Source organism: Charadrius vociferus, unplaced genomic scaffold (genome assembly GCF_000708025.1).
Source record: "Charadrius vociferus isolate BGI_N301 unplaced genomic scaffold, ASM70802v2 scaffold619, whole genome shotgun sequence".
NCBI classification, from domain to species: Eukaryota; Metazoa; Chordata; class Aves; order Charadriiformes; family Charadriidae; genus Charadrius; species Charadrius vociferus.
This window is the reverse complement of record NW_009649962.1, coordinates 389,378-400,916: the sequence shown is the minus strand read 5'-3', so window position 1 is coordinate 400,916 and position 11,539 is coordinate 389,378. Positions and strand designations below refer to the sequence as shown.

General features: G+C 61.1%; 1 protein-coding gene across 1 annotated transcript in view; it reads right to left on the bottom strand.

Annotated features, from left to right (window-relative positions):
* The window catches only part of PPL (periplakin), a 41,743-nt gene that overhangs the window by 7,878 nt on the left and 22,326 nt on the right, over nt 1-11,539 (bottom strand). The window contains exons 2-15 of the mRNA XM_009891554.1: nt 9,672-9,809; nt 9,420-9,519; nt 8,711-8,865; nt 8,135-8,255; nt 7,110-7,235; nt 6,673-6,714; nt 6,381-6,542; nt 5,792-5,899; nt 5,182-5,277; nt 3,543-3,665; nt 2,488-2,634; nt 1,476-1,627; nt 839-936; nt 427-584 (exon numbers count right to left, since the gene is read on the bottom strand). Of these exons, the coding sequence (XP_009889856.1) occupies nt 427-584; nt 839-936; nt 1,476-1,627; nt 2,488-2,634; nt 3,543-3,665; nt 5,182-5,277; nt 5,792-5,899; nt 6,381-6,542; nt 6,673-6,714; nt 7,110-7,235; nt 8,135-8,255; nt 8,711-8,865; nt 9,420-9,519; nt 9,672-9,809 (1,726 nt within the window). The remainder of the gene's footprint in view (nt 1-426; nt 585-838; nt 937-1,475; nt 1,628-2,487; nt 2,635-3,542; nt 3,666-5,181; nt 5,278-5,791; nt 5,900-6,380; nt 6,543-6,672; nt 6,715-7,109; nt 7,236-8,134; nt 8,256-8,710; nt 8,866-9,419; nt 9,520-9,671; nt 9,810-11,539) is intronic.

Here is an 11,539-nt window from a genome sequence, read left to right as displayed (position 1 = left end):
CAGCACCAGAGCTTAGCGGGGCAGGTCCACAAGGAGAAACAGTCCCCTGGACCATAAGCATTTTCCTGCTCCTTTCTGAGCTGGTGATGGTGGTGGCAAAGTGAATGTCCCTGCTGTGCTCAGAGTATGGGCAGGATCAAAACGTGAGGGCTCCCCTCTATGCAGCCATCACCTTTTCCCTGTTCAACCTTCCTGTGACCGAACTGGGCCAAGAACAGGGCATAGATTTTGGCTTCTGAGGCTGCTCGAAAGGCTGCTCCCCATCTCCACTGGAAGCAGCAGCCAGCCGTAAGCATCGCTCCGTGCCTGCGTGCTCCCAAGCTCAGGGAGCGCCTACAGCACCCACCATACTGAGGACCACCCTGGAGAGCCCCTGGGAGCATGGTCCCTGTGCAGCACCGTCTGTCTGCTTCCACAGCCCCCTACCTTCAGGTCCTTGGAGCGTTCGGTGCTGTCCTGCACAGCCCGGCTCTGCTCCAGCGGTGGACGGAGGTTTGCCGTTATTGCTTTCTCCTGCTTGTCCAGGTCGCTGTTGACTTTCTCCAGCCCTGCCAGAAGCTGGCGCCCCCGAACCGATGCAGCATCTGGATATTGGGGAGGGGGGACCAGGTTAGACCCAGTTGGAAGCCGGGTCTAGGCTCAGTCCCGCTGGTGAGTGCAAAACCCGCATCCCTCTCTGCTCCCCGAGCTCTGCCTGCTCTGCCCCTGCACGCATCCCAGCACCGTAGTCCCCGGGACCCTTAGAGGATGGGAAGCTCATGGTGACGTCCCCCTTGAGGTGGGCCACCACCTAAGTTGAAGGCTACAGCAGCCTTTTCGTGCCCTTCCAGAGCCATACCTCCGATGCTGTCTGCCTTCAGCCCCTCGTAGCGCTGCTGGAGGATGTTCTTGCAGTTGGCCGTCTTCTCCTTCACGGTTGAGTAGTGATCGGCAATTCTGCAAAACGGGACAGTGTGGGCACCAGGTCGGAGTTGGACCCTCCTTCACTGCATCGCCCATCCTATCGCGGCTCCAGGGAGGAGGTGCAACTCTGGAGGAGCTCGTGGGACCTGGTCCCTCGCGGCAGCCATGAAGCACATGGGGGAGAGGCACCTTCACCCCATGTGGCAAAAGGATAGAGCGGTGTCTTCACCGGAGGGGTGAGAGCAGAGGAGAGGCAGACAAAGGCAGGTACCCGCCTGCTGAGGGGAGGGATGGGCAGCTCCCCCCGCAACGTAATGGCCCTCCAGAGGAGGGGGGGACCTGGATGGCTCTGAGCTGGCCCCACTTTGCCCGGTGGGATCTTGTGTGCCAGCAGGAGGGTGCAGGAATCCCTCCTGGAGGAAGCCTGAGGCTTCCAGCAGACATGGCTTCGCTGCTCGAATCGGGGCAGGAGCACCTTGCTGCCGTCGGCATTGCCAGACTGGGGGGGTGCAGCACTGGTGGGGTGGCCTGGGGCTGGGGAAGGCAATGGCAAAGGCTGGGGGGGCACGTACTGGTCCGCCAGCGCTATCGCATCTGGGTCAGGCGGGGGGATCATGAAGCAGACCCCCGGGGCGCTGATCTTGTCTCCTGAGCTGTCTGCCACTTCCCAAACATCTCCGGTGTTCTTCTGCAGGGTGTAGTGGGCTCCTCGGCTTATCTGGCCCTGGGGAACAGGGAACCGGTCGCAGCGGCAGGTCAGGAAACGCCACCTGCCCCCTCCGCGCCGGCAGCCCCCGGGGACACGCACTTGCGGGGTGGCGGGACCGGCATAAACCCCAATCCCTTCTCTCGGCACCCTCCCGCTTCTCCAAGTGTCTGCCACTTGCAGAAATCCCCGCTCCTCCCTCCCCCGAGCCTCCAGGTATGAAGCCATGCCTCCTCTTGCAACAGCCAGGGCAGACCAGTTCCCACTAGGGCAGAGAGGAGAAGGCGTTTCCGAGGCTGTGCCGTGGCTTTCCCGCTCGGAGCGGAGCAGAGCGGCCAGCAGCTGAGTCAGCCGGAGCTGCTCGCGCCTTTCCAGGCCCCTGCTGCTCCCGTGCCGTCCGCCGGCTTTGCTGCCCCATCCCTTCGGTCAACTATTCAGTCCTGCGAAAGACCGACATACCCTGACGGCGGGGACGCAGATGTGCCCGCCGGGACTGTGCTGGGGACGGCGGGGTGAGTTTTTTGGCTCAGAGATGTGCCCGGGCATCTCCGCCGCCCCAGCGCAGGGAGCATGGGAACGTGACGGAGCCGGGCTGTCGCAACCTCCTGAAGGGTGTGTGATAGGCATGCTGTCCGCAGGGCAGACGGAGGTTTGCGCTTCCCCCGGACCCTTCCTGCCCTGCTCCTCCTGAGCTGCCAAACCCGCTTTCCCACCGGAGCCGAGCTTGACCTTCGCCGTGTCCCCGCTGCGGGAGACATCGCCGTTTGGGCACTGGCAAGAACTGCTCGAGGTGCCTCTTCTATTCCCAGTGCCCCCAGAGGAGATGGTTCCCAGCAGCATCTCCGCATGGCGCAGGGGGAGGAGGAGGGCGATGGTACCTGCTCGCCTTCATACTCGCAGAGAGCCTCCACGGGGACAGGCTGGGGTGGCGTCTCGCGGCGGTACCGCAGGGGCAGGACGTGCTGGCTGCGCTCCTGCAGGGACTTCACCACCGCCTCATACTTGTCCAAGGCCTTCTCCTGGTCCTAGAATGGGATAATGACCAAAACCAGTAGGGAAATGTGGGAAGAACGAGCTCCTGGGCTCTGCCAGTTGGGGAAGGGCTGGGGAGGAGCTCCTGCCAACACTTGGGACAGAGACTGTGGCTTCTCCTTTGCCTGTGCTAGTGAAAACACCTCCTGGGTCCTGCTCTGGAGCCATCGTGTTCCTACACCAAGTGTAGTCACCCTCCTGCCTGCTTTTGCAGGCTGGGACTGTGCCCATGAGTTGCCGTGCCTTGGCACTAGCCACCGGCCAGTGACAGGCATTCCCTGGTATATGGGCCACATCTGCCTGGCTGCGTGTTGATGGGTAGCCCCATTCCCAGCTCTGATTAGAGCCCCGGGAAAAGGCTCTCCAGCGGTCGCTCTATTTCTAGCTGTGCAGGTGGGTATTCCGCAATGTTGCGTGGGATGGAGCGGAGCGTGCAGGAGAGGGACGGCTCTCGGGGGACGAGCCATCAGCTGGCCCGGGACACGTGCATCACTGGGGCTTGCTCCGGCATGCTTGGGCTTGGGCCGGGCAAGCGGCTCGGCTCAGCACAGCCCTTCCCGAGTGGGCGATCTCGCATCCCGGCTCTAGGCAGCACAGCGAGTTCCACAACCTCCTCCGGCAGCAGGTCTAATTATGCTCCCGCCCTTAATGAGTGCTAACTCAATGAGAGAACAAATAAAAACCAGCCCAGTGAGCAATTACGTTGCTATGGGAGAGGCAATCTCTAGCTAGAGGGGAAGGAAGAGTGGAGTGAAGGCCAGGCACAGCGTGGTCCTGCTGCTTGCCATAGAGAAAGCTGGGCTAGATGCCTCCTCCATCAGGGATGTCCCTCCATGGGTGTTGTAGGGACACCGGCTCCTGCTGCTGCCTCCCCTTTGGTCCTGCCCGCACCAATACTCACATCCAGCTCCCGGAGGAGAGACTCGAGCTGGTATCTGTCCTTGAACTCTGGGCTGAATTTTTGGTCCAGGTCTGTATCCACCTTCTTCAAGAGCTCCTGCGCGTCCTTAGCGTCTTTCTGAAACTGCAGAAAAGCAGAATCTTGTGAGAGAGGGTCCGGCTGAAACACGGAGCAGACCCAAGCCGGCACCCTGGTCTTCGCGCTGCCTAGAGTGGGGACAGCCACCAGGAGCTACGACGGGCATCTGAGCGCTCAGAAGTGCGTGGAGAAAGGTGAGGAATTGCTATTTCCCATGCTTGGGACAGCAGAGCTTGGGGAAAGACAACCGGGGGCAGCTTATTCCACGGTCTTCTCCTGCAGAGCTGTTAAATCCCACCTTTCCCTGCCCTCAATTTTGTATCACTCGGAGAGCATCATGACGGTGCGCGGTGTCTTCATGGCCAGCGCCAGGGAGAAGGCAGAGCCAAGCCCTTCCCCGCACAAACCACCCCCCGGGGCAGTTATTCTGGCAGATACCCACAAAAGGCGCTGCCTGGGCTTGGGCACCGCGGTTCAGTTTTGGCAAGAGACTCATCACGGCAACACGCCCAGGCTGTGGGAGAGGAATCCAGCCTGACCTGCTCCCCTGCAGAGCCTCCCTGGCTGTCGGATGCAATTTATCCAGCAGACATCTGTCTGCTGAGTTCCGTCGGGGTGCTGAGCCCTCGCGCGGGGCTCCCCGAGGGGCCAACTCTGCTTTCTGCAGAGTTTCCCCCGCTCGGACCTGTTCTGCTTTCGAGAGGAGCATGCGAGGTCTCCCCGTGCCTTGTTTTGGGCGTGAGGTCCCTTCTGCGAGAGATCTCTGCTGTCCTACGGACAAGGATGCCAACACTGGGTGTCCTTGAGGGGCTCTTGAATCACAGAATTTACAGAGTTGGAAGGGACATCTAGAGATCATCCAGTCCCACTCCCCTGCTAAAGCAGGATTGCCTAAAGCACATCCCTCAGGACTGCATCCAGGCGGGTTTTGAAAATCTCCAGAGAAGGGGACTCCACCCCCTCCCTGGGCAGCCTGTTCCAGTGCTCTGTCACCCCAACCGTAAAGAAGTTTTTCCGTGTGTTTGAATGGAACTTCCTCTGTTCCAACTTGTGCCCATTGCCCCTCGTCCTGTCACTGGGAACCACCGAGAAGAGTCTGGCTCCATCCTCCTTCAACCCACCCTTTAGATATTTGTAAGCACTAATAAGGTCTCCCCTCAGCCTTCTCTTCTCCAGGCTAAAGAGTCCCAGCGCTCTCAGCCTTTCCTCACAAGGGAGATGCTCCAATCCCTCAATCATCTTGGTTGCCCTTCGCTGGACTCTCTCCAGCAGCTCCCTGTCCCTGAACCTCAGTGCTGGAGCGGACGCTTTCCGCAAGTTATGCTTTGGCCAAGCAATTACTGACTGTGTTTGGCGCTTGAGCAATTATGACTTGTGTTATCAACTCAAAGTGGTCCTCTCTAGCCTTAAAAGCCCCCGTAGACCAGAGGACTAAATCTCTTCTACCCTGTTTCTAGAGCAGCAGGAGCTTGTATGTTTGCTGGGGTCTCCTGCAACCCACCACCGACTTTCCGGACTGCGCAGAGCACGCAGTGCCTCACTCCCCCTGGGGATCCGGTACCTTGTGGTAGTCCTCCATGAACTTCAGGTGGCTCTCCTCGCAGATCAGCAGGTTGAGGTACTCCTTCCAGTCGGCGTGCACCGCCTCGATGTGAGCCTGCAACGCAGGGGTGGGAGGTGGACGTCAGCAGGACAACCCCTGTTAGGGGTGAGCCTGCGCTGCCCACCGGAAAGAGCCCATATCCCTCTTGAGCAGACAACTCCTTGGGTGCCTCTGCAGCTGCCCAGATGCTCAGGATAGGAATACCGGAAAGCTAGTCCAAAGCTCCGATGGGAGCGTGGGGATGGGTATAAGGAGGTGGCAAATCCTTTGGCCTTATGTCCATCTTCCCATCAAAGGTGGCATCTGCCACCATAATTTATCCTTTGTAGGCAGGCGCAGGGTAATCGCCACAGGAATGAGGGACATGGGAAGAGCTCCTTAGGATTATCTTGGCTCCTCCGATGGTGTTTACCCACTTGCAGGTAAAGGAGACTTTTTCCCCACTTGGCATCCCGGGAAGTAAAGTCAAGAGTCGTGTTGGCACCATGTCCCGTGTTGGAGAAGGGCTGGGCGAGTCCCCCGAGCACCGGGGCAGGCGGGGAAGCTGGAGCCCGTCCCTGATGCTCACCTCGATGGCGTTCTTCCCTGGGTGGTTCTGGGCGAGCAGCTGATCTCCATCTGTATGCAGCTTGTTGATGGCCTCCTCCTTCTCCTCCAGCTTCCGGTGGATGAAGTTCTAGATGGAGAGAGGCAAGAGACTGATTCCCAGGCAGAGAGAGGGGACCCTGGCTGTGTCCTGCGCCTGAGCTACTCTGGAAGGGCCTGAAGAGCTCCACAAGACAGAAAGGGTGGTGTTCCCCCACTGCAGCTCTCGCTTTTCCTTCCCTTGCAGACCTTGCTAAAGATGTGACTCTTGCCAGGTGAACGCTGAGATAAGGGAAAGGAGAATGAGGAAGCTCGAGAGCTTCCTCATTGCTTTACTTCTGGCAGGAGGTAAGGATTTTCCTTACGCTTCAAGCACTCATCCTTACTATACCACGTACATCTCGAAGTGCTTCGTGATGGAGCCGGGGGTAAACTGAGGCACGGGGGGGAGGGACATTTCCTTGCCCCCATCCAACCCCCCAGCCCGCTCCCCCTGCCTCCCTGCCCACCTCCCTGTGCTGCAAAGCGCCCAGCCGGCATGGGGCCGGGCTGCAGGCGGAGCGCGTACGCACCTCGTACTGGCGGCGCCGGCTGGGGTAGTCCAGGTTTTGGTCGCTCCAGTCGTAATGGGTCCTGTCCTTGGCCTGCTGATCCAGCCAGTAGAGCTTGTTGGTGCAGCGCTGCATGTAGTCCTGCAGGGAGTTCAGATCCTGCTGCCGCTGCTGGGAACCGGCCTGGGAAGGGGCAGAGGGGAGAGCTCAGCCCAAACCTCCTCTCCACAGGTCCCCTGAGGGCGTCTGGTCACCCTGGCAAGGGACCCTTGCCCAAGGGCTCTGCCCCGCCAGGATCTGGGAGGTCTCTTACCAGCAGCTTCTGGTATTTGGCTTGGAAGTCGCTCGTGTATTCCTGGTGAGAGAGGAGAAGCAAGGCAAGAGTTAGGAGGGTGTCTCTGGAGGGTGGTGTAGGTGATTCTGTAGGTCATCCTCTCCCGGCCCCGCTATGGAGAGGGGACTGTCCTTTGGGGACCTCGGGGAGCGCAGCGCTGCCAGGCGGGCTGGCGGCAGCCGCGTTGTGCAATCGGCCGGGGAGGGGGAATGTGGGGTTTATGGGATTTGCCTCATTGTAAAGTTAAGAGTCAGTGTATGAAGCTCAGCTCCAAGCTTAGGCATGGGTCTGGGCGCCCACCCAACCTGGTCCAGGCTGCAGCAGCTTGGATGGTGGGCTGCCCTCGCCTTCATCAAGTGGCTCGGGATGGGACCGACCCCGTGGGGCAGCAGGGAGAGAGGGGCAGGAGAGCTGACCTTGTTGCCTTCCTTGGCCATGTGTGGGCCGATGGCCATGACCTCGTTGTGGAAGATGTTGTGCTCTTCTACTTGGCTGTTGACCAGCGGCAGGTCGGTCCCGAAGCCCTTGCTGCTTAACGCGTCCTGCGGCGCACAGGAGCTGAGGTTAGTGGTGGGGGAACGGGATGTGGCGGCTGAGACCTGGGAAACTCCTCTTGGAGGTGGACATGGACCTGGGCTCAGATGGGCTCTGGTGTTGGCAGCATGTGGGTGAAATCAGCCGTGCCAGATAGTGGCCATGGGGAGGCCAGTTTGGGGGGTTTTAACCCTTTTCTGGCTGGAAGAGTGTAGGGAGTGGGCTAAAATAAAGAGTAAGGGCCATGGAGGGTGGTGACTGGGGATGCCAAGGCAAGGACCCAAGAGGAGAGGCTGAGGCTTGTTGGAGGAGAAGCTTCTCCTTGGGGAGGAGAAGGCTTTGGGAGCACCTAACGGCATCCTTCCCATGAGGTTGTTTAGAAGATGGAGCCCAGCTCTGCAAGGTGGTTACACATGGTAGGAGGGCAAGAGAGGACAGGGGGAAGTGCAGACTGGGTACAAGGAGAAGCTTTTTCACTCTTAGGACGGTGGGGTGTTGGACTACGTGGCCTGGAGGAGGAGTGCAGTCTCCATCCTTGGCTGGAGAAGGGCAGAGGTTTGCCCAAGGTCACCCAGGAGGGCGATGGCGAAGCTGAGCCCATGCCCTGAAGGCCAGGCTGATGCATATCCCCATGGCCCCCCAGATCCTCCCGAGCTTCGCCCTTAGCCCAACTGCTGCCAGTGGCGCCGCTTCGAGCCCCGATTCCTGGTGCCACAGCCACTGTCCTTGTCACCTCCGCACCCTCCCCTGCCACCCAGCATCCCACCTCCTTCCCCTGCTGCTCCCACTATCTGGCAGCCAGGAAGGTTTCCAGGAGCCTGTTTCTCCATGGGGAGATGCACAAGGTCCCGCCTGTCCCCAGCTGGTGCTGCTGGCCAGGCAGCGGCACCGGTGGTCCCCTTGGTACCTGTTTCTCCTCGATCACCGTTGACCAGTTGACCTGGGGCTCGATATGCTGCAGGGGGAAGTTGTAGATCTGGCCGTGTTTCACGCGCAAGTTTGCCACTCGTTCCTTCAGCTGCCGGATGCTGCGGGAAGGAAAAGAGGAGGGTGGGATGCAGGGTGCGGGCACGGGCCAGCGTGAGCATTGGCAGCTGTAGGGGATGCTCTCCCGGCCCCGCTATGGAGAGGGGACTGTCCTTCGGGGACCTCGGCGAGGCCAGTGCTGCCAGGCGGGCTGGTGGCAGCCGCGTTGTGCAATCGGTCGGGGAAGGAGAGGGCAAAGGTTTCCCCGTGCACGCTGCTCGGCACGTCCCCCAGCTTGGGGCAGGCTGGTACTGGGGGAGAGCCTGCGCAGCCGCCAGCAGGCGCGTACGTGCCCAGGGATGGCTGCGGGTTGTGCACCTCGATGTGACCTGGGGTGCCCAGGAGCCCATGGTGACCCCCTGGCCGCAGGCAGGAGCTGAGCGGAGCCCCTGGAGAAGCATCCTCCCTCCCCGCAAGGCTGTGGGGACAGGTCTCCCCCCGCCTCCCCAGTACTCACTCTTCTGTGATCATGTCACCCTGGGGATGCTTCATGTGCCGGGCGATGGCCGCGTCCCCATCGAGCACGTAGAGCAGCTTGTCGGACTCGGTGAGTTTCTGAGCCGTCAGGTCCTTGTACTGCGCTAGCTGGCATGCCTTGATCTTGTGCAAGTCCTGGGCAGGCGGAGAGCGGGCGGGAAGGGTCACCGGGGGACAATAGATGGTACCCAAGAGGCCTGAGCGAGGTCCTCCTGCCACGCTACCCCTGGGCACCAGGAGATCTGCCGTCTCCTGGGATGTATTTTGCTTTCCCCTCGCCTACGTTAGCCCCGAGGAAGGGCTGTAGCTGGGGGGGTGCGTCTCCTCGGGGTGCGTCCCACCCTTTGGGCAGAGGACCCCCTTCTCCTCTGTCCCAGCTGCCCACTGGGATGCACAGTCAGGGATGCACCTCCCCGCTCTGCACACCCTTCCCTCTGGGCAGGGAAGAATTTCGGGGCCCCGTCGCCTGTTACACCCTCCCACCTTCTTCCCATGTGCCGGGGAAACCCGTGCATCCCTCCGTTGGGGATCGTGGCAGCCCGGGTGCGCACTGCAGGGCAGGGCGACCATGCACACGTGCCCGAGGAGAGGAGAGGAGACCGCAGCGGAGCGGGAAGGGCTGTGGCAGGAGGGAGCTTGGCAGGGAGGGGGGACACGGAGCTGCTCAGAGGAGCCCACGGCTCGCTTACATTTTGCATTCGGGAGTCAGTCTCCACGATGTTCTTCTCCACCTGGTCGGCATTTTTCTGCAGGCGTTCGATGAGCTCGGTCAGCTCTTTGCTGGAGATACTGGGGGGGAAGAGAGGGAGAGAGAGAGAGAGAGACCCGTCAACCCACAAACGCGGCCACAGCCCTGAGCCGCTGCCGGGGCTGCCCTGACCCCGGGGGGGTGGCCGGGGGCCAGCCCTGCCTGCCAGGCTCTGCAGCTGTGCGTGACTCACTGCTGCCTTTCGAACACTTTCCAAAACACAAAATTCTCTGCTGCTCTGCCAGGAGGGGGGTGGCGGAGGCAGCCACTTCGTATCTCCCGGGCGGTGGGAACGGGAGCGATGCTGTCGGCGAGCCTGAGCTTCCCTCCGCTGCGGAGCGAGAGAGGAAAGAGCCGTTTGCGGGGGACAAGGAGGAACGGGGCAGCCTGAGCAGCGGAGAGGACCCCAGACGCCACGCACACAGGCGAGACGGCCCGTTCGAGGCCGTTTCACGCCGGCGGTGGCCCACGTCCTGCAGCCCTGCGCGCACCCCGCTGCCGCCTTGAGCCTCCTCCCCGCCCCGGTCAGGGCTGCTTTGCTCCACGAGGAGTTATTCGCAATTTAAACCGGATGAAGGGATGGGGCAGCACACGTCGCATCTATCTTTCAGTGCCTCGTCTCTTGCCAAGGCACTGTTTTTTCGCTCCCGGGGCGACACTGGTCCCAGCCATGCTGGCAGGGCGCGGGGCCAGCCCAAATATTCCCAGCGACGGCTGAGCTGGAGCAGAGTCGGAACAACCCGTGACGCTGGTTTTGCATGGCCGGGGTTATTTGAAACATTCCGTCTCCTCGCTCTCGCTTGGGCTTTTCGCAAGGAGAGGTCGCAGCGTGCCAGGGCTGGCTCCAGAGCACCGTGGGCCACGGCCATGGCCATGGATGGGCAGCAGAAAGCTGGGTGTGCTCCCCCAGCAGTCCCCACAACTGGGAGGTCCCCAGAGCTGAGGCTGGTGGCAGGGCTGGGGCTCGTGTTCCCGCCGTGCCGCTTTGCCACGTGGGCTTACGCCAAGGGGTTGGCTCGCTCCAACCACCCAACCACCTATGGAGTGGGGATAATGAGCTTTAATGACCTCGTTATGTGGTGGTAGAATTAATCTTTATACGGTGCTGGGAGGTGTTAATTGGTGTTATAGCTGCTGGAAGGTGAGTCGGGTGTCTCCTGAAGGGCAGCGGGGCAGGGTGGGAGAGAGCAGAGTTGTGGTTGGTGGAGCACCCCAACCGTGTTTGCTCATGGTGTGGAGGGCTCCTGTGTCCCCACGTGGATGGTCTCATCCAGCAGCTTCACCAGCCCAGCTCCAGGGGGTCCTGCAGCACCTGGGTCCATCACGGAGCAGGGGTTGAGCGCGTGAGGTTCTCCAGGACAGCACAAGGTATGTCCTCGAGGTATGTCCTCCTGTCTTCCACAGCTGGTGGGCCAAAGCTGAGAGCGGGTATGGCTTGTCACAGAATCCCAGACTGGTGGGGGTGGGAAGGGCCCTCTGGACCTCCCCCAGTGCCACCCCCCGCCAGAGCAGGGGCACCTCCAGCAGTGGCACAGGACGGCGTCCAGGCGGGTTTGGGATGGCTCCAGAGGGGGAGACTCCCCCACCTCTCTGGGCAGCCTGTGCCACTGCTCTGCCGCCCTCACAGCAGAGAAGGCCCTCCGCAGGTTCAGATGGAACTCCCTATGGTCACGTTTGTGCCCGTTCCCTCTTGTCCTGTCACTGGGCACCACTGGAAACAGACTGTTCCCATCCCCCCCGGCACCCTCCCTTGAAGGATTTATAAGTGTTGATAAGATCCCCCTCAGTCTTCTCTTCTCCAGACTGAACAGCCCCACGTCCCTCAGCCTTTCCACCAAGGCAGGTCTCTTCCAGGGCTTTGCAGTGGCTTCTCTGGGCATGTACCAGTGCTCAGCCACCAGCAGGTAAGAGCAGGATGTGGCCTCATCGGTCCTGCGCACCTCGGGGTCTCCAGCGGGGACATCTCGGCTCGCTGCCTTTCCAGTGTGGGCACTGGGGGGGAAAAAAACCTTGGCCAGCCCGGGGCTGGCCAGCCTCCTTCCTGGGGCTGGTGCTGAGGTT